This window comes from Gavialis gangeticus, unplaced genomic scaffold, assembly GCF_001723915.1.
Source record: "Gavialis gangeticus isolate Ggan-Ray unplaced genomic scaffold, GavGan_comp1, whole genome shotgun sequence".
NCBI lineage: Eukaryota > Metazoa > Chordata > Crocodylia > Gavialidae > Gavialis > Gavialis gangeticus.
In genome coordinates this window covers 8,159,108-8,180,132 of record NW_017729011.1, presented here as the reverse complement: position 1 = coordinate 8,180,132, position 21,025 = coordinate 8,159,108, and the positions used below count along the sequence as shown (strand labels likewise).

At 46.9% G+C, this 21,025-nt stretch overlaps 1 protein-coding gene across 2 annotated transcripts in view; it reads right to left on the bottom strand.

The window, feature by feature from the left end:
- Positions 1 to 21,025, bottom strand: part of LOC109292865 (collagen alpha-1(I) chain-like) — a 197,747-nt gene that overhangs the window by 44,056 nt on the left and 132,666 nt on the right. For both annotated transcript variants that reach the window (XM_019510486.1, XM_019510487.1), the window contains 14 exons: positions 20,222 to 20,275; positions 18,167 to 18,220; positions 17,398 to 17,442; positions 16,815 to 16,868; positions 15,735 to 15,779; positions 14,837 to 14,890; positions 14,674 to 14,718; positions 13,874 to 13,927; positions 12,264 to 12,308; positions 10,926 to 10,979; positions 8,652 to 8,696; positions 7,082 to 7,135; positions 5,654 to 5,761; positions 1,291 to 1,344 (listed from right to left, as the gene is read on the bottom strand). In XM_019510486.1, coding sequence (XP_019366031.1) covers positions 1,291 to 1,344; positions 5,654 to 5,761; positions 7,082 to 7,135; positions 8,652 to 8,696; positions 10,926 to 10,979; positions 12,264 to 12,308; positions 13,874 to 13,927; positions 14,674 to 14,718; positions 14,837 to 14,890; positions 15,735 to 15,779; positions 16,815 to 16,868; positions 17,398 to 17,442; positions 18,167 to 18,220; positions 20,222 to 20,275 — 765 coding nt within the window. The remainder of the gene's footprint in view (positions 1 to 1,290; positions 1,345 to 5,653; positions 5,762 to 7,081; positions 7,136 to 8,651; positions 8,697 to 10,925; positions 10,980 to 12,263; positions 12,309 to 13,873; positions 13,928 to 14,673; positions 14,719 to 14,836; positions 14,891 to 15,734; positions 15,780 to 16,814; positions 16,869 to 17,397; positions 17,443 to 18,166; positions 18,221 to 20,221; positions 20,276 to 21,025) is intronic.

Below are 21,025 nucleotides of genomic sequence, written 5' to 3'. Positions count from 1 at the left end.
TGTGTGTGTGTGTGTGTGTGTGTGTGTGTGTGTGCACCTAATTGATTTGTGTGTTGGTAAATATACAATTGTGTCACCCTCCTGTCTAACAGTGCAATATTGAGATCCTGAGAGTTGGCCTGACCCCACAGGGCTACAAAACATTATAAAAAAGTCACTCCTCCAGTTGATATCACCCTACCAACCAGCGGTATAAAGGGAGTTGCTTCTATGGGGAAAAACCGAGGTTACGGCTTTGCCTCTACCAGCCAGTTCTTGAAGATCCTTCCCCGTGCAATAATGTATCAAAAAGGGGTTGGCAATGTTTTTGAGCAGAGTACCAAAAACAACCTCAACCTCAACTTGCAAGATGTTGGTGTGCTAGGGGAGGATGGTGGGGGAGCCGCAAGAGGCCTGATCCCTGTTAAGACAATGCAGCCCCGGCCCCTTCCCATTGTCTGCTCCAAGGTGTGTGCGTCAAGCAAAATGCCTTCATGTGCCACACTCTGGCACCTGTGCCAGGGGTTGCCTACCCCTCAAATAGATTTATTAAAAAAAAAAAAGTATCCTGTGAAGTCAGATGTAATACAAAGTTAATACTAGGTAAAAAGCTTTAACAGAATCTAAGAACTATGGGAAAGGTCTCCTGGAATATTTGTTCATTTAAACCACCAAACTAAGTACCATTTCATATTAACAAGCAAGATTCCCTTGCTCTCAGCGTCAGCAAAGCCAATTGCAGCAGGGACAGGGAAAACAACTGGATGCATAATGAAATGGCTGAATCTGTGCATGCTTTCTGTGCAAACTGCATGACAGACAGTGAATGCCAACAGACTCATCTGCCCTCCTCTCAACCCAGTTTATGATGTTGTATGTAATAAAGGACATCTGCTTTGTTTTATTATGAGGTTGGAACTGACAGACCTCCACAGACAAAGCAGCTTGCTGGGAGGCTATTGACCAAAATGACATATCATAGGAAATGGCTCTACTGCTCAAGCTTCCTCCAAAGAGAGGCTGCAATGCGCCAACCTACAACTGTCATGCCAGCACACAGGCAACATGGCACCGACATCAGCCATTCACTTTTCTTCCCGTGCCTCAGTTTCCCCACTGACATTCAGCCTGGAGTCTGGAATTCTCCCAGGAGCGTAGGGGAGTTTCGCACACAACCACTGCTGAAATTCAACTGCAGAAGCAAAAGAGCTTAATACGTTCTGACATCCATGGATGAAGGCTGCTAGGCAGAGGGCTTATACTTGCTACTAAAGAAAGCAGAGGAGAAACAACAACAAGGCTCAGACTAACCTTTGGTCCTTCACTGCTGTTCTGGCCAGGCAGACCGATCTGTCCTTCCTCCCCCTAGAAGAGCAAAGAAGCAGCATTATGTCAGTAAATCCTTTGGTAACTATTCTGTAATTTATCATAGGGAGTTTACTGCCTGCAAGACAGTACTTAGATTAGCTGTTACTTGAGCTAGATCCAATTGGTGCCTGGAGATTTTGCTTTTCTCTCTACGCCCTCCCCCTGCACCCAATGCAGCTCTCAAGGGACAACCACTTATATTATATTTAAGCAAAAAGAAACCCTCCAGATAAATCCCCCTGCTGGACTAGGTCTCCCTTGCTTTCTCACTATGATCTCACATCTCTTGCACATCAAGTGGAGATCAGAGCCCTTGGGAGAATGGGTCTGGGCTTATTTGCTAATTATGCTGGCATAGGGCCCAAGGCAATAACTCAAGTATATTGATGCGTGGGGCTGTACATGTGTAGTGTGAACAAAAACAGAGCCCCCTGCTCCTCCATGCCTCTGACGGAAAGACCTGACATGGGAACAGTTTAGCCCTGCATTTATCCAACGGAGGAACAGAGAAAAAAAAAAAAGAAGTAGGCAACTCTTGGTACAGGTGCCAGAACATGGCATCTAAAGGCATCTTGTTTGGCGCACACAGCTTGGGGCAGATGGTGGAGAAGGGGCTAGGACTACAGCACCACATCAAGGACTGGGTGCCTTGCGGCTCCCCTGCCACCTGCCCCTGGCACACCAACATCTTACAAGGCAAGGCTGCAGGTGTTTTTTGACACTCTGCTCAAAAATGTTGCTGACCCCTGGAACAAATCCTCCAGTGTTTCATTTTGTAAAACCATGAACCTAGCTAGAGCAAACAAGCTAAGTGGAACCTGCTGATTCATTGCAATCACCTGGATCATTAATTCAGTCTCCTGGCAACAAAACTGATTCAAGAGGATGCTTAAGAGTTGCCCCAGGTGCCCTCTGAGCGGCACACAAAGCCTGGGAGCCTCATTCAGTGGTGAGGGGTTGTCACAGAAAACCACACTCAGCTCCTATCTGTAAGTCAGGGTAGTTTCCAGATGGGGTGTGCTGCAAACTAAGCTGGAAAGGGCACTGGGTAGTGAGGAGATAGCGTGTGAGTAATTATTCCCTGTGCAGTGAACAAGGAGGGTTCCTACACCCAGTCTGAACAGCTAATATGCTATCAGGGCCCAATCAGGCATCCACAGTTAGGCACAACCTGCTTCCTGCCAAAAATGAAATGCTGTTTGTTTCAGGGAGTGTGGTTTGTCAGGAAGGAAAGGGGGAGGCAAAGAGAAAATAATCCCCACTTCTCTTTACTTTCCATGTGTGTCTGGCCCCAACACAGATCAAATGCTCAGCAAGGATTCAATGGTATGGTAAACACTTCAGCTTTGGTGCAGCCCTGGAGCTCAGCACTGAATCTGCATTGCATGAGAGGCATTTCTGAAATCTTCCCTCTTGAAACCCCCCAGCTTGGATCTTTTCCAAGCTGAGATGGCTTGTACCTGACCAGCATAGCAGGCCAGAGACAGGAGATTGAGTCCCCTGGCTTACTCTGAGAGGGCGTGAGCATTCCCACCTCCTTAATTGTTAACATCATCCCAGTTGCAGCATTCTTCTTTCCAGTGATAGAAAGCCAGAAAAAAGCCCAAAATGGCTCTCAGCTGCAGGTTGATGTGCTGGCAGTTTGAAAACAATCTGAAAGCCTCACAAACAGCACCTGTAGAGCAACCAGCAGATCTGAGCCACCAAAGACAACCAGCATACAGACTCATACGAGCCCCACACGATCCAAGGAAAATTGTCTTTAATATCCAGCAGTTGCCTCCCCTTTGGCCAGTTTTGCTTAGCATGGCAGTGCCAGTGCATCATTTAATTGCCTGGCTAATTTAGAATTGACTGCAGAGGCAGCAACTGGAAAATTCCAGGGCAATTTGGACCAAGTTACTTGCTGGTATAAACTGGTGCAAATTGCCTCAACTCCCCTGCCCCTGCGCCCCAGCAGAGAATCTAGCCTTAATTTCTACCTGCCCTGTTATCTGATATGGAGGGTGCAGTGCCAACAGAATAGGTAGCCCTCCTTATATAGTATCTGAGTACCACTGCTTCTCTCTTGTGTGCGTGCAAGTCCCTTAGCTTCTCATTTTCAGTTCCCTTGCATTTCTGCCCTGGTAAGATGTCAACCAGTTGGAAGGAAATGATGGCACGGGCTCAAGGTTTTGCCAGCAGCCATCGGGATGGGCAAGGAAACTGTCCGTCGGTTCTCTTCTCCACTCCTTCAGGGTTAGGGAAACTTAGGGCAGAGGTAGGGATTAGCCACTAGAAAGTTCACTGCTGTAGAATTTGCCTGGGTTGTAAAACAAGAAAATAGCAACAGCTTCTTTTCTTAGCAGGACAGTACACAGTGATTCACCATTAGAGGGAGCCCTTACATCACACATTTCTCATCAGGGTGTGCCTTAAGAGGCAGGGCCTGGAGCACCAGGATGCTCTGAACTGTAGTGCATGGATATATATGCATCCATTGCCTGCAAAAGAGGGAGATGTGGAGAAGTGGAGGTGGGTAGAACCCAAAGGGAGTTCTGCTTTCTCCTAGATAAGTGAAGGTGGGGGGAGAGAGACATGGTAAAAGGCAAGAATGATTCCCCGCAAGCCAGGAAGCTGTAATAAGGGGATGAGGATTATGGGGGTGGGAAGTCACCTGGAAAAAGGTGACTGGTGCAGGAAATAAGTAGGAGCTAGGAGGGAGAAAATGCTCAGTGCAAGGGAAGTGGGAGGAGGCAGTGGGAGGAGAGACAGTGAGAGGTGATGGGAGGGAAAGAAGCTAAGGAAGTACAGGTTGGATGAATGGACTGTAAGGTGGATAGAAAAATGGCTGGATCATTGGGCACAAAGGGTTGCAATCAGTGGCTCAATGTCTAGTTGCAGCCAGCATCAAGTGGAGTGCCCCAGGGGTTGGTCCTGGGGCCTGTCCTGTTCAATGAATTCATCAACAACCTGGAAGATGGGCTGGAGTGCACCCTCAGCAAGTTTGAAGATGACAGCAAGCTAGGGGGAGTCATAGAAATGCTGGAGATTAGAGCTAGGATTCGGAGAGATCTTGACAAATTGGAGGACTGGACAAAAGAAATCTCATGAGATTCAGTAAGGACAAGTGCAAAGTCCTGCACTTAGGATGGAACAATCTCATGCACCAGTACAGGCTGGGGGCTGACTGGCTGGGTAGCAGCATTGCAGACAAGGACCTGCCGGTTACTGTGGACAATGAGCTGAATATGAGCCAACAGTGCCCTTGTTGCCAAAAAGGCTAACAGTATACTGGGCTGCATTGTTAGGAATGTCACCAAAAGATTGAGAGAAGTGACTATTCTCTTATTTGGCACTGGTGAGGCCACAACTGGAGTGCTGTGTCCAGTTTTGGGGCCCCCACTACAGGAAGGACATGGATAAATTGGAGAGGATTCAGTGGAGGACAATGAAAATGGTGAGGGGGCTGGGGCTAATGACTTACAAGGAGAGGCTGAGGAAATGGGGCGTATTTAGTCTGGAAAAGAGAAGACTGGTGGGGGGGATTTAATAGCAGCCTGAAGGGGGGTTCAAAAGACGATGGAGCTGGACTGTTCTCAGTGGTGGGAGATGACAGAACAAGGAGCAACGGTCTCAAGTTGCAGCAAGGGAAGTTTAGGTTAGATATTAAGACAAACTCTCCCAAGGAGGGCAGTGAAGCACTGGAACCAGTTCCACAGAGAGGTGGTGGGATCTCCATTCTTGGAGGATTTTAAGACCCGGCTAGACAAACCCTCGGCTGGGATGATGTAGTTGGGGTTGGTCCAGCTTTGAGCAGGGGTTGGACTAGATGTGACCTCCTGAGGTCCCTTCAACCCTGCCTGGTGCCTCTGTGTGACTCACACCTGCACTACGACTGCTCATCTCCCCATAGAAAGAGGCATTGAGTCCCAAACACTCTCTCAGTGCAGTATATGGGGGCTAAGGTACAGACCTCGTCAACCCCCACCCACTACATTCAACCCAACGGCACATACAGCTGCTGAGAAATCTCAGACACAGGACAAGAGACTTCGCCACCCCGCCTCTCTCAGGAAACCAGTGTGAAAAGGGAGAGGGCAATAAAGCAATTCTGAGGGCTTAGGGAAAGACAGAGACAGGAAAATGGATCGTCATGCAGATTCATTAGCCATTGACTACAACAGCCAGGGATCATACACTGTTCTCCAAGGTAAATGTCAAGGCAGGGAGAAGACAATGCTTCATGGGTATTTTCTGTTTCATGTAGCGCTGCAGCCATTTTCTCACAGAACATTTAACATCTGGAGAAGCAAAAAATCCTTACATCAGGTCCTTGGAGCCCGGCCAGCCCTCTGGGTCCAGGGAACCCTGGCAAACCAATTTGACCTCGAATTCCTGGGGGGCCTTTTGTCCCCAGCAGCCCTCGTGCCCCCTGGAAACAAAAAGACACGGAGAAGTCATGGACAGCCAGCAGGGACTACAATGAAAACGAAGTAGAGAGTGTGCATTGTTACGATTTTTGGTTGTAGCTGTATTGGTCTAAGGACAAAGGCAGACAAGGTTCCTTGAGTAAACATGATATATTTTATTAGACCAACAAATTGGTTGGAAAAATCATTCTTTGCAAGCTTTCAGGTACAAACACCCTTCTTCAGGCACAGGGTGAGCACACAAAGTAACTGCATACTCTCCCTGTGCCTGAAGAAGGGTGTTTGTACCCAAAAGCTTGCAAAGAACAATTTTTCCAACTAATTCATTGGCTTAATAAAAGATATCAAATTTACCCAAAGAACCTTGTCTGCATTGCTAGGGGGCACTTGGGGTGACCCCATCCCAGCTTCTCTCACTCCTCTGGGGTTTCCCCTCCCCCCCTCTTCTGGAGATCCTGTCTTCTTTTACTGCCAGGTCTCTGGCAATGATGAGTTATTCTGGAGGGCAGGTCCATGTTCCCCAATCAGCTCTTTACACATGGGATTCTGAAGCCTATTGCTTTTAGAGGAAGGCATTTGCTTTGCATGCCATCAGTTAAGCATTAGGTTAGAGCGGGGATTCCTCTGTTATCAAGGGCCCAAGACAGCCTAAAGTAGGTTCATGGTGGTCTAGTACCACATCCCACCTCTCTGCCCTCCTAAGCCAGTGGGGAACAGACAGAGCATCACTTCTTTCCATCCATCAGGTTCATCTAAATGGAGCCAGGGTAACAGAACCCTTTTAGAGGCAAGAAAAACATTGTAAGAGATAGGTCGCTAGGCTGAGATCCCTGCTCGGCCATGGATGTCCTGTAGGACTTTGGGTTTGACACTTAATTTCCCCTGTGCCTCCATTCCCCATCTCTACAATAGGGATGAGGTTTCCCTATGTCAGAGGGAAGAGAAATAAAAGCTCTTCCTTTTGCTCTGCGAGATGCTAGATTACCTTGCCTCACAGAGTAGGATTTTCTTCTTATCAGTCTCCTCCACAGGGATGAAAACATTTATGAGACACAGGAACTTATCCTAGTTCAAAGGGCATTGCGGTGAAGGTCTTTAGTGAGTGTAACTATTGGTTATTTATTTTTCACAAGCCAGCACAGTGCGGTCCAAACCCAAAACGGGGATGTCCCGACCACAAGAACTCTCCCTCTTCATACCAGTGAAATGCAACCAGACCAACATGCTCCAACATAAAACAGGAATGCATTTGAATAGCAAGAGAGAATGGAAAGGCCACAGAAATTCCCCTTTTTCCAAACTAGTGATGGGATGTACTGTACCTTGTTGCCTTTGGCTCCTATGTCCCCTTTTGCTCCATCTGGACCTCCGCTACCCTGCAATATAACAGTGAAGAGTGACAGAACTAGGATGCTCTTCAAGGTGGAGCAGCACTGCAATCTGATTTCAGTATTGGAGGAGGAACTGGCACCAGCTATAATTGAGAGTTCATTTCTGGTGGGTCTTTCCATACCTTGGAAGAGAAAACACTGACCAGAAGGCTGCACTGCAATTCCATACGCTAAATGAAAGTCTGAACTTTAGACCTACTATGGGTTGCTCTTGCAAGGTGATGGAGTTTGTGGTTTAGAGCTGAGGCAAAAAAAATCCACTACTTAGATGAGAAAGAAGGATGCTGCACTGTTATTAACAAATATCAAAGCCACTTCCTATCTGTTTTATATAGGGCGCTTCCAATTTTTCATTTTGTGAATTTAGGCTACCAGTTTCTACAGGGGTTTTCAGACATCTAAATACCTTTGAGGACATGGACCTTCTTTGTCATAAAAACACACAGACCATCAGCGTTGGCTTGGGAGAAATATGAGTTGTGTAAATACTGGGGAAACCTCCCAAAAGAGAAACACCTTCTTGAGTTCAATGCTGATACACAGCAAGGCTGCTATACTAGCTCTGGGCTCCACCAAGCCTCAACTGCAAGTTGTGGTCGCCTGTGTCAGATTGCACGGAGTTTGTGCCATGCGCAATGGGAGATAATTGTGACCCCCTACAGGAAAGGATATGAATTCAAAGCTCCAAAAGGTCAGTGTCTTGCCCCTCCATGTCACAGAGCTTCCCCCAAACCACAGTAAGCCGAAATATTCCCCAGACTATAGCCAAGAGCATCTAAGAGTGCTGATGACTGCTGTCCTGGCTAAACTTGAACACAAATTGTACTTTCCCCAACACCAAGCATCCTTCCTGTCTAACCATCCTTCTCCCACAAGGAGGGAGACAGGACAGCTGGGTTATATTTCCAAATTCACCATGGGAGATTTTGGGCAAGTCACTACACTCAACTGCATCTATACAACAGGGGCGATATGTCAATATGGGGGAAAAGGAGCCCAACTGCTATAACCTTGTGAAATGGCCTTGTTTTCTCTGATGGCTAACTATAATCCAACTCCCAGGTTTTGTGCCATTCTGAGTATATTCAGTGTGTGCAGACGTGGAGTGAAGGTACCTTTTTGCCACCCGTTAATATACCTGAAAGCTACTAACAGTCTTTCTTAGCATTCTTCCTCATATGGGTTACCACATGACCTGACTTGTGCTAAGGAGACACCCCCGCCCTTGCCTCCCTCAGGTAAATGTAGCAAAGTTCCTTCTGTCCCTCCAGATAGCTTCCCTAGCTCAGATCATTTCAAAGGACCACAAAAGTGACTTTCTAGCTTTCCCCCCAAATCAACCCCATTTAAGATTTCAGATGCTGACAAGACTAAACTCTGATACAGAAGGTTGAGCTTCCAGCAACTCTGTAGCATGTCAAATTGCTCTGACAAGACTTTCCGATATGATCAGAACCAGAATCATGGAGTTTAATTGCATTGTGGAGGTGCAGAGACTTACCTGCTCCCCTGAGAGTCCCTTTGGGCCTGGCACTCCAATCAACCCCTAAAAAGAGACATCAAGCTAGAGTTAAAAAGGAGCAAGAGATGAAAAACACACGCAGACCTTCAAACACTCCCACACTAAAAGGCATATGGCAGCAAAGAAGCATTTGAACTTCATGATCAATGGGGAAACACCAATCTAATTTGTAGTGTCCTTGTGGCTGATGCCTTAGTAAGGATTTACTCCCCAGGAGGGAGTAGCACCAGGAAACTATTAGCAAAGGGAGCCATCCTTTAACCCAGGCTGACGTTCACATGGCTCTCCCATATCAGATGCCTGTCAAGTTCAAGCTTTGATCCACTGATAAAAGAGAAAAGGAGAAACAGAGAGGAAAATGGTTCTCTAAACAGTACCTCACCACCCCCTCAGCTGGCTAATTCATTAGCAATCCGCAGGAGGCCTTGAAAAATAAAAGTCAGAAAAGTTTTGTTTTTTTCCCCCCATTTCTTTCATCAAGTGCACAAGTGAGCGGGTTCCCAGGTATGAGCACTCTGCTGAACTAACATCTTGGGAAATTTTAGAGCCTGGAGCAGGCATATTTGTCTGAGTAACTGGGTGTTTGGGCTAATTTCTGACAATCAGCACAGCCAGACCATGAGGGCAGGCTAATTCTCTTTATGCAAGAACTTGGTGACCTTTGCATCTCTGGGCCTTGCAATCATTTACAGAGCTTAGCCTCATCACACCCTGCAGAGAAAAGCAGCATTATCCCCACCTTACAAAGAAGCAACTGTGAAGCACAATAGCTTAGAGGATGGGTCAGAGGTCACAAAGTCTGTGGATGAACTAGGAATTGAACTAAAAAATTACTCTAAAAATTACTCTCTGCTTTGCGTATTAGGACAGTGGTACAACCTCTGACTGGTGGACCAGATCCACCTCTTAGAGCCATGTCATCTGGCCCAGAGGGATCTCCACAGATTCTGAGATATAACAGTGGGGGAGAGGTGGCAATGAACACTGCCACCCCTCCTCCACCCCAAATTTCCAATTCCCATGGATCAGATTAAATTGCTGTGCAGGTGGGGCCCAATCCAGTGCACAGGGCTGAGGCCACAACTAGGCTGGCCCCAGCTAGGCCAGCCAGACCAGGCCCATGGACCAGATCCTGCCTGCACATTGACCTCACACCATTCATCTGGCCCACAGGGCCAAAAGATTGGGCACCACTGTATTAGAATACACCTATCTGACCAGGCAGTGGATTATGGAAGTCCCAAACACTGAGATACAGCTTTAACTTAGTCCCTGAGAGCAGCCACAAACTACTACTAGTAGCAAACACTGTCTGATTTGGTGAAAGGTGAGATAGGGAGCAGGCTTTGGGGCAAGTTAGCAAGACCTATTCTGCCACCCTGGTAACTGGTACCCTTTGGGAAAGGAAGCACTGAACCAGAAATGCTTGGGAAAGTCAGACAGGGCCACTTCTCGTAACACACCAGTGGAAAGGAGGCATCAGCAAAGACTTGGCCTTTGACTTTCCTCTTGAAATGGGAATGTAAGATGCTGAGTCTCCTCTACCACAAGTGGAGTACCCTGGGAACGTGCAACATGTCCATGTAAGGGGGAAAGCCAGATTGTTTTACTTTGTGCCATCGATGCAGTAGGCAGGAATACACATTGTCTAGAGAGTTCTCACAGAGGGGTGGCCAAACTCCAGAAAGAAAGGCAAGAATTGGGTTTAAGAGAAAACCCCAGAAGGATGTTCACTCCTTTCACTCCTGTGCAATACATGTCAGGTAAGTGCAAGCTGGAAGAAGAGAGCATACAGTGCTCATTATGCTCAACTGCTCGCCTCTTCAGTAAGCTCTCTCAAAAAAATCAGGGCTGTCTACATTCATGTAAGACTTACCATGGATACTAAAAAAATCATGGACTAAATATAGACATTGGATTTATGACACATTCTAACCTGCCTGACGTGGGACTCCCCAGGTACTTCTCCACTATTCATCCCCCTTCTCTCCCCTCTACCCGGCCTGTCTCTCACCCATTGGCTCCTCAAGCTACATCTTCACTGACTGCCCATCTTGTATGCAGACCAGCCTGGCCTCTGGCTTCTTTACTTTTCATTCCATCCAGGAAGAGCCACACACCAACTGCTGAAACTTCCTTAGCCTGATGAATGGGTTTTGAACCTGAAAGCTTGCTTAAAATTTTTTTCCCCAACTATTTAAGTTGGTCTAATAAAAGATATCAGATTCACCCAAAGAACCTTGTCAGACTTACCATGGGGCCTTCTTGTCCCTGCTCTCCTCTTAGCCCAGGAGGACCAGCTTCTCCCTGCAACAGAACTATGTATATTAAAAAGGCTCAGTGAAAAAGCTGTCCTGCCGTTAATTAGTCCATCACGGTTGACTTACTAAGAGGTAACAGGCCTCAACCCCAAGAAATCTAAACCGACTGACAAAAATCAAGGGGAAGCTGTGTAGGGTGAGTAAAATACAAAGAAAGAAAAGGAACTGAAGGGAAGGCCAGGGAGCACACGAGGCTTCCAAAAGGGCAAGTTCTTATTTCAATGACAGAAATGTTGTTATATCTTTATATTGCCCACTTTGCAGTCAGGAATGTTTGGTCTGCTCTAGACTCCCAGGTGCCATACCTCATACAGACAAGGCACAATGCAAGCAGCTACAGGAAAGGAGGTGAGTGGAGAAACCCATACTGAATATGAAGTCTAAGACTTTCATATACACGGTTTGTGTGAATGAGCTTAGCAGCGGTATCCTGTGGGAGCCAAGTCAGGAAGCCCTATTGCCAATAAGGCAGATCCTTCTGGCAAGTAGCTTCCAAGACCTGCATCTGAACATTTCTGTATTTAGGTGTTCCCACCAATACCATCACACTTTTACTTCTGCATGTACGATCACTACTGAACCTTCATGGCAAGCTAGCAACCCTTAGTCATGCCAGCAATGAAGGCAGAAGGAGATTGAAGATTTCAGGATTGTGCCAGACCACAATCGGGAAAAGGACTGAAGAGAGTATCTCCTTTCTACTCGGGTTAATCTTGGGCTTACCAAACAAAAGGACCAGAATTAAAGTTGAGAAACCCAATCACTATGTAAGGGGATTATGAAATAACCCCTGCACTGTCTTGGGGTGTTAATGCTAATGCCCATTACCAGAGTTTCTGACTACTTTCCATGTAAAATCAATAGCAATAGCTATTGCCCCTAATGCCCTCCTCTTCTGCTTCAGGGCAAAAGGCAAGGTCTTCTCAGTAGATATCCTTGGCCTTGGAATTCATTCCCATCAACAAACAAGCTAAGCTCACAGGGTACAAGGGAAGACTCCACTCTCTGTTTAGGCCAGATGGAGTTTGAGAGCCAGCCTGGACCTCACCCAGTTTAAGATGGAGAAGACAGGCACGTTTGAATTCCTTCAGGGATAAAGATCCATACATTACAGTGATGGGCCCATTATGATGCATGCAACATCAGCAACCATTACAAGAGATGATTGCAATAGCTGCAGGTTTCTGGAAGCTTGATGAGGAAGAGTATTTTAAGACTTTAAGATAGGAAAAAGGAGGGGGAGAAAAAAAAAAAAAAAAGAGACTCTTACAGGGTCTCCTTTAGGACCAGAGGGGCCTTCTATCCCAACTGGACCCTAGAGACAAAGAAAAAGCAAATAAGAAACAAATACAGGCATGATTCCTTAAAATTAGACTTTAAATGAAATCACAATCTAAAGGAATCCCGTCCCGCTTCCCTCCACTCAGGGTGGAAGAAGCTGTCATTACAGATCAAGGGCAGCATTTGTTCATACATCTCAGGCTATTACTTTCACACCCAAGTCTGTCTGAATGCCATGTACCCTCAGGCCCTGTGCTCAGTAGTTTATGCCCATGAGTAAAGTAGGCTCTTTAGTTGTTTAATCTCATCATCCCTTGTTCCGCCCTCCTACAAGCCTCTCAAGACTTCCACACTAGAAGTGTTTCCACTGAGATTTTCTCCAAGGGAAATGGTCTCAGGTGATGGCCTTCTCTGAGACAAGGGGTAAGTCAGAGCTATGAAACACATATAAATATGCTCTTTGCGAATATGGACCTAAGTTTTCCTATAGCCCCTTACAGAAACAGGACCTGTCTAGGTGTCCATGTCCACATCAACAACAACAATTTTTCATGTTATCAGTTCATCTTGGATGCTACTTGCTTACATTCAAGTTTTCCTGTGCTCTCACCCCCAACACTGACCCACCTGCCTGGTCTAGCACTACTCCCAGGTGTCACTACCTGCCACCACCATTGTAGGTATGGAAGTCAACCTCTTCTATCAGTCTCTTCCTCTCAATGGATTTCCTTCCACACTACCTCACTGCAAGTCTTTGAACACCACAAATCTGACCCAGTCCTCAGAAGAAGGTGAGGAGAAGTTGCTGGGCATTGCAACATGTTCTATTACAGCCCCTTCTGGAGACTGGATAACAATCAGACATCTCTTCATCTTCAATATCATGCCTAATGTCTCAAAGACCACTTTTCATCTAAAGATGCCAAGTACCTTACAGAGGTGCTAAACCACATTATCAACGCTCTGCAGGTGGATTTAGCCTGTAAGTTCTTTGGGGCAGGGATTGCCTCCCATTGTGTTTATATATAGCACCTACCACAATTGGACCCCAGTTCTGGTTGGAGCCTGTAGGCATTACTGGAGTATAAGTGGGAACGGAAACAAGCCCCATCTTCATGTGAACACCATGCTCCCTGGCCAAGCTGCCTGGTCTAGAGAAAAGGGCAGTGAGCTGAAAGACCTGGATTTTAATGTTAGTGTCAAAACTGATTCACTGCATGACTGTGGGCAAGTTGCCTCCCATTTCAGTGACTCATAAACATGGGATGGGTAGGGAAGATGAAACAAAAGTGTGAAGTGACCTGCCCAAGGTCAAACTATAAATCCAGTGGTGGTACGGGAAACAGAACTCCTCACTCCCAGGTCATCATCCTCTTCACCTCTGCACACTATGGGCACTCCTTCAGACAGCTGTTAACATGGCCTGGATGATTAGGGCCTTCCAAATTCCTGGCAGGGCACAATACTTAAGGTGAGCAACCCCGTCTCTTAGCAAATCTGATCAGGGGACTCTGCATAACGCATCACTTTGAAAATGCTGTGTTGCCTGCAGCAAGATGATACTACCCCCATACAGGACATCAACAAAGAAAGTTTTACCTGTGATCCCCTAGGCCCTGGGGGTCCACGTCTCCCTTGCAAACCTTGTGGTCCCTACAGAAAGAGGACAGGATGATGGCAGGTGACACTCAGCATAGTTGTATTAAAAGCCCTGAAATCCAGGTTGGGAGTTTCCAGGAAAGAGGAGGTTTTCATTGGAAAATGACTGAATCTGAAATTTGTCAATAAGCCAGTTTCAATCAAACTCCCGTCAAGCAAAATGCTTGGGTCCAGGATGGAATTTCTGCCCAAACCAGGAGAGAGAGAGACCACATTTCTTCACCCCAATTTACCCAGTCAGGGCACTCACCTCAGACATGGGAAACCCAGGTTAAGTCCTGGATCTGTACTGGAGGTGTGGATCTCTATGCATTTTGGGGACAAACTTTGAGGGGTTTCTGTTTTGCCCAGGGTGAAATGGGAAAAATATCTGAAATCCCATCAAGCTTGGGTTAGAGGAAAACCCTTCCCTGCTCAGCTCTAAGTCCCACCATCTGATAGAATCTACAACGCATGTTGCAATTCAGGCATTCAGGAGATGAATAGAAGTGCTCATGGCATGGGTTGAAGTTGCAAATACTGAGATGGGTAGTTAAATGCCATTAACTCTTTGCAACCCACCCTCCAACCCACTTTCTTGGTTACTGATTAGTGCCAACTATGCTGGTGGATTTTGTACTGTGAGTGCAGGGTTTCATTACTGGGTACACCATTGACTTCTTTTCACAAAGGCCTCCACAACAACTGCTTTTGTTACAAGGTGAGATTTTAACTTGGAAGGACAAATGTTGACAACATACCTTGGGCCCCTGTGGGCCTGGCAAGCCAGAAGGGCCCATTTCTCCCTACAGACAAAGCAAAAATACACAGATTCATACAAGCAGCACAGGAGGCAAAAGAAAGAGGGGTATAAAATAGCATAAATCATGCGATTTTTCCTGAGGTTGCCCAATACAGACTCACCTGAGAGCCATTGACTCCTTGCAATCCAACTGGCCCCGGCTGCCCTGGCTCTCCCTACAACAGAGCAGCACAGGTAAATTAATTTCTGAATAATAGTTTCTGAAAATTAGTTTCTGAATAATAATTGTTTCACAATAGGTTCCCTGACTGTTACCCATCAATGAGTTTCACCCTGAAGAGTCGGCCACTCGCTTAAAGCAATGCTGACTGGAAACTTAGGTGGTCATTTTGCCTAAAACTAATGTCTTCGTCAAACATAAGTTATTAGGTTCCATAATACAGGAGCTACAGGGTGAACTCTTCTGTCTTGTGTTAAACAGGAGGCCAGACAGAGGCCCTGTGTGGCCTTAAAACCTATGAATTGAGTGTTCCTGCAGAAAACTAGAGGGGATTTCCATCAGATCCCAGAGCTGAATACAGCTGTGAATCTCTAGAGGACAGGACCACAAGCTTTTTCATGGGACCTCCTTTTTGTTCTGGGTCTGTAGAGTAACCTGGCCCAATGGGGACTTGGTTTGTGACTAGAGCTCTGCACCACTATAGCAATACAAATAACAAACAATATTTCACATTGACACAAAACAGTAGAAAGCTCAGAGGATCACTACAAGCTTGCATGGCCCATCAGGCCAACAAGTTTCAGAGAGTAAATCCTATAGCCAACAGCTACCAAAGGAGTGATTTGAAACAGAGTTTTAACCAAAACTGACACATGCCTGAAGAATGTTTCAAATTCAGTTAAATGCCAGATCTTGATGGAAAAGCACTGCCTCCAAATTGTTCCCATCAGCACATTGCGGAGGTAACCAGCAGACTGCACCTGACCGAGCCAAGAAATGGCATTCCAGGTACTTCAAAACATGGATTATATCATATTGAAAACTTATTGAGAACTTACCACTGGTCCAGCTGGCCCTGATGAACCTGTTGAGCCCATTCCTCCCTGGAACAAGATACAGAGACACCCAAGAGACCAAGACTATTTTTCTAGACTGCTGCTTTTACCCCTCTCTTTGTGCCCTTCTCCATCACTTCACCCTAAACTGCTTTTCTTCACACTCAAGGCACTTTGTACCATATCCTACTCTATCTTATCCTACCAATTTTTATTCTCTGTTAAGTTTCTCCAATTGACCCATGATGCCAGGCTCTGTTTCTCGCTCACTGTATTTTCAGACATGCATCTCCATGCTTTTGCCCAAACTGCCCATTGGTTTTGCATAAAATGTTTGCAAAGCCATGGAGCAGGCCAGACAGACTGAGGTTTCTCTGCCAGCTTTTATACTCACAAAAGGAAATTAAGGAAGGAAACCTATTGTGGACACTAGGACATAATAAGGACCTATGATGCCAGCAGATGAAAAGGGCATGACTATACCAGAATAGCATTCATATCAGGAAAAGCCAGGCATGGGCAACTGGTGCCACCTTAGTTGGGTGGGGCACGTGCTCCCCAACAGACCAGTCAGTGACTGGGGGGGAGGGTCCCTGCAGCCAATCTCACCAACTGGGGAAGTCCCCCCCCGCGGCCAATCACACCGACCAGGAAGCAGCTGTGGTGCCCCCACAAGTGGCTGGGGTGCTTCATCTGGTGTTCCCACACCCCAGCCAGTGCTCACAGGGGGGTGGGCACTGGTGGTCCTGCCTGCCCCCCCTGCCTGTCACCTAAGCAGGGAGTGTGGCCTGTCAGGGGGTGCACCTGAGCTCCATGCACCCCCTACGTGTTGCTGCTGAAGCCAGGTGTAGCCCAACTTAACAATACAATAGCAAAGCACGGACCAAGACAAAGTAGTTTAGTTGTTTCTTCAAAGGAAGCATGAGGGCGTTGATATAAAAAGATGAGCTGCATGAATCTCCTGCATTGCATGACTCGTTATTCCTTGGGGTGTTTGCACTTCAGGTGGCCTCAGGAAGATCAGGTAGATGTGACTGGGCACATATATATGGGAATCAACTGAGAAAAATGCAAATCACTCACCTGAGGCCCTGGAGGGCCCTGAAACCCTGGTGCACCCTTCACACCCATCATCCCCTAAGAGAGAAAGAGAAATCAACATACTGAGGAGAAGATTTGCGCTGTCACTCAGCTGCGCTAATTATAATTAGTCCTCACGAAGCACCACATTCACACACACAGCAATGCTTCCAGGTTAGGAGCAAGCCTGTGTGTAGCTGCACGGCATGCTTGAGGGCCCCAAATATGAAGTGGCACAGACCTGATGAAGAATTTCTTCCATTCAAAAGTTTGTCTAACTATCCCAAACCATGCAATTGGCCCAATAAAGGACATTACCCATAAAAATCCCTGCCACTAACATAATTCCTAGACCATCCTGGCTACAACATCACTCGAACACTACCAAAGCCTGATGTGATAAATTTGGCCTGTGAAAGCCTCCTTTCACTTTATGTGTTTCAAGCAAAGTGGGAACTCAGAGCAAAACAGGTTGCAGAAACCAGCAAGCGGGTAGGGAGAAGGTTGTGGGGAAGAGAACGAAGAGAAGGAAACAATCCTAGTAGATAGCTCAAAAGAGGATAAGACACTTTCTCGGCTGACTTACCTGAGGTCCAGCTGGTCCCAGAAGGCCATTTTCTCCTTTCACCCCCTAGAACAGCAAATAGTACAAACAGTGACTGAGCAACACAAGAGCAGCTCAATAAACACAAGGCACACAGCAGAAAAGAGGGCTAACCTGGAAGGGATGTCTCCTGCCTGTTGCAGGCTTGAACTGGGCCAGAAAGCTCTGAGCAGTGAGAAAACAGTGTTCACTCTTCTTTGGGTGTTTTCTGAGTCACTCAATGGCTAAGATATAACCTGCAGCCTTCAAACTCGGGCATGCCCGAGAGACAGTTTACTACCCGTCCTCCATATCTGCCCAGCACCTCCTCTGATTTAGGCTCCTGGCAGTGAAAAGTAGCTACAGTTCTCCCTTTTACAGCTTCATCCCCCATTATAGAAGTAGAGAAAGATGGGCACTGCAGGTGGGATACGAAGGGAGGACAGTGGTGAGGGAAGCCATGAAGATCCAATAGGGTTTCTATCATGACAATGAGCTAGTTCAGGACACATGGGATGCACAAGCATGAAAATACAAGACAAGAATCAAGCTTGTGGTCTGTGTGAGGAGGACATCCAGGGTTGGCTTTGTCTAGGTGAGAGAGGAGCAAAAGCCAATGTCTGTGCAGCATGGCAGTAGGTATGCCGGCCAAGGAGGATGCTGGAAGCTTAGGCTTGAAAGAGAGTCAGCACCACAGCAGTTAGCAATACTTCTTGCCATGACCTAAGCCCCGTGACATCCCCTTTTTATAGCTCAGAACAAATTTACTCACCTTGGCCCCCTTTTCTCCTTTGTCCCCGGGTGGTCCAGGGTCACCCACAAACCCCTGAAACAGGTACATGGAACACATAAAAACCACAGCACAGCCCCTTGGAGATGATCAGTCCTCTGATTGAGGGCTAGCTGTTTGACAGCAGTAGGCAGGACTCAAAGCTGGTCCATGAGAGGACGCAGCTTCTCCCAGCATTAGCAGCTTCAGTGTATTTGAAAACACAAGGCCAGCATAAGTGGTGCAATGCAATGCCTCATCTGTCAGAAACCATGCAACTGCGGGTATATGAGTTTCTAAATAGATGGGTGAGATAGCAGTCGGTGTGCTGGAATGATTTTGCCAGCAACTTCCTTATTTAATGGCCCCTGTGGTTTATGCAAATGGCCCAGAGAAGCATCTCCTGTAACTCAGTGCTGCACAAGTGCTACCAAAACCTTCACACTCTGCTCCTTCCTGATTTTTCTCAGGTACTCACCATCCACAACTGGGTTCACATTTTCAGAAGCGATTAGCAGACAATGTTCACCCACTGTGCTGGGTGCTTAGGAAAATCTGCCCCTGCTGTGGGTGCAGAGCACTTTCAAGCATCTAATCCAGTATTTTTTGAGCTGCAGCAGTGAAAATCCTTCAAGATAATTAAATAAATACGATTTGCAAGCCCTAGGTAGGAAAACAGCACTGCTGTCATACAGCTGGGGACACCAGCTCCAAGAAATTAGTGCCAATGTAGTCAGAAGTCCCCACTGATTCTGGGTAGCTCATCTTCCATGTGGGGAACCTGAGGCACCTTAAAAGGCCTGATGATCTGAGACACTGAGCACAGACTTCCAGGAGATGCCAATGGGCACCAAGAGCATTCAGCACTGGGCGTCTCCTGGCTGACTCCCACAAGTGGAGACATCCCATATTAAATGACGCTTGGGAAAATTTTGAGGCCCAAGTGACTGGCCCAGAGGTGTAACAACACAGCTGGATGCCTGGGGCAGCTGCCACACACACGGGCAGTGGTGCCTTCCAGTTGCAGCTATTTTTTATCATGTCTCCAAACTAAGTTGGTGCCTGAATTGCTGCCAAGGTTATGCCACTGGACTTGCCCAAGGTGACAAAGTCAGGGGAAGAGATAGGTCATCAATTAGTGCCAAGATGTAGGATCTCTGCTCACCAAGATCGCCATGACAATCCATAACAACTCCTAACAGCTTCTAAGCAGGTCCCTTGTTCTGCCTGAAGCTCCCAAAGGGAGTTCAGCACTGCTCAGATGGGTGCTCCTTGCTTTAAGCACTCACTGCCCTTTGCCCATGAGCTCCAGGGGGACAGCCAAGGGTCACACAAAGGGGGTTCAGGGAAAGAGACTAAGAAAAGGAGAGAGCCAAGGGAGAAGGATGCAGAGAAACCATCTCAGACCTTATATTAGAGGTACATTCAATAAATGATGAATATGTGCTTTAATAAATGGGTAATTGATTCTTACAGACTACCAGAGCACCCAGCAAGTTAATTATAACTGCATCTTCTATGCACGCTACTGACGGGATTATAGCTTTCTATTACACATGCTACCCCTGTGTGTTACATGCATGCAACATCTCCATCATTTCAAAACCCTTTATAAACACCCCTCTTAATGGAGCATGTGCTTGAAAACTGTGGAAGACTGCCAGAGGGGAGAGCTGAAGAGGAGGTGGGAACGGACACCAGAATGACAGTATGAAATAAACCCACATGGTCCACGAGCCACGTGCAAACCAGCCTCCCTGTGCATCCAGGTGCATGCTGTTTCCCTGCCCAGCCCGAGCTCACACCTGCAGCCAGGCAGACACATGGGAAAACAAGAGAAACAAGCACCCGAAAGACCACAGAGACTCCGCTTCCAGGGTAGCTTCTTATTTGCAACCTGACATCTCCTCTAATGAGAGAGCGTGTGGGTGGCGGCAGGGGAAGAGATTAATTCTGGCTTCTACTGAGGCCTGACTCTCATATTCCAGATAAGTAAAATCCCTCAAGAGATTAGCTCTCACCTTCCCTACTGGCCCCAGAGCATTGCAGCAAACTCACCTCCTCTCCTTTTTCTCCAGCTGGCCCCTGGTCACCCTTAAATCCCTGAGGACCCTGTTAACAAGAGAGGAAGAATGGAAGACATGACAGACAGGCTTATCATGCACCGAACACGTCTGACACACCCTGTGTGGCAGAACAAGGCAGCAACTCACAGACGGCTGCGGCTACACTCACGGGACCCAATTAAAGCCTGCTGCAAGCAGGTGCAACCTGCTGACTCTCCCAAGTTTCTCTCACTCACACAAGCCAAGGGCCAATTTTATGAGCTCAGTGCTTTCTCCAGACTGCAGTCACAACAGCCCAACTGCGCTGAATTCAAAGGCCTTGCAATCAGTCAGCAGTGAGAAAAGCTGAGCTGGGCTTTTTATCTGTAGGTGGTTTATATCTAAGGACTAAGTGCCTGCACGCTTAGCCTACAATACATTTGAAAGCAGTGCCTCCATGCACAAAAACCATTTAGCTCAGAAGGAGCCCTTGCAATGCCTGCTGATACTGCACAAGTTTTAGGGAGCCCTCAGTCTGAGCCTTCTCCATATCCCTAGTACTTTATTACCCCCTTCCTCTATGCGTCTGGGTCTTTATACTGTGCATACCACCTGGTATCTCCGCTGCTGTGAGTTTCTAATGAGGCTCACACTTCAGAAAGTCACAACCAAGTCATGCTCTTACATTGATGCAGTTCCAGTGACAACCCAGAGAACCTGTTTGCAATCTAACTGAATGATACAGTTGTCCTATTTGGCTTGAATGGTTAACCAAATATTTGGAACTGTGGGGCTGCTTTTTTTTTTTTTTTTTTTG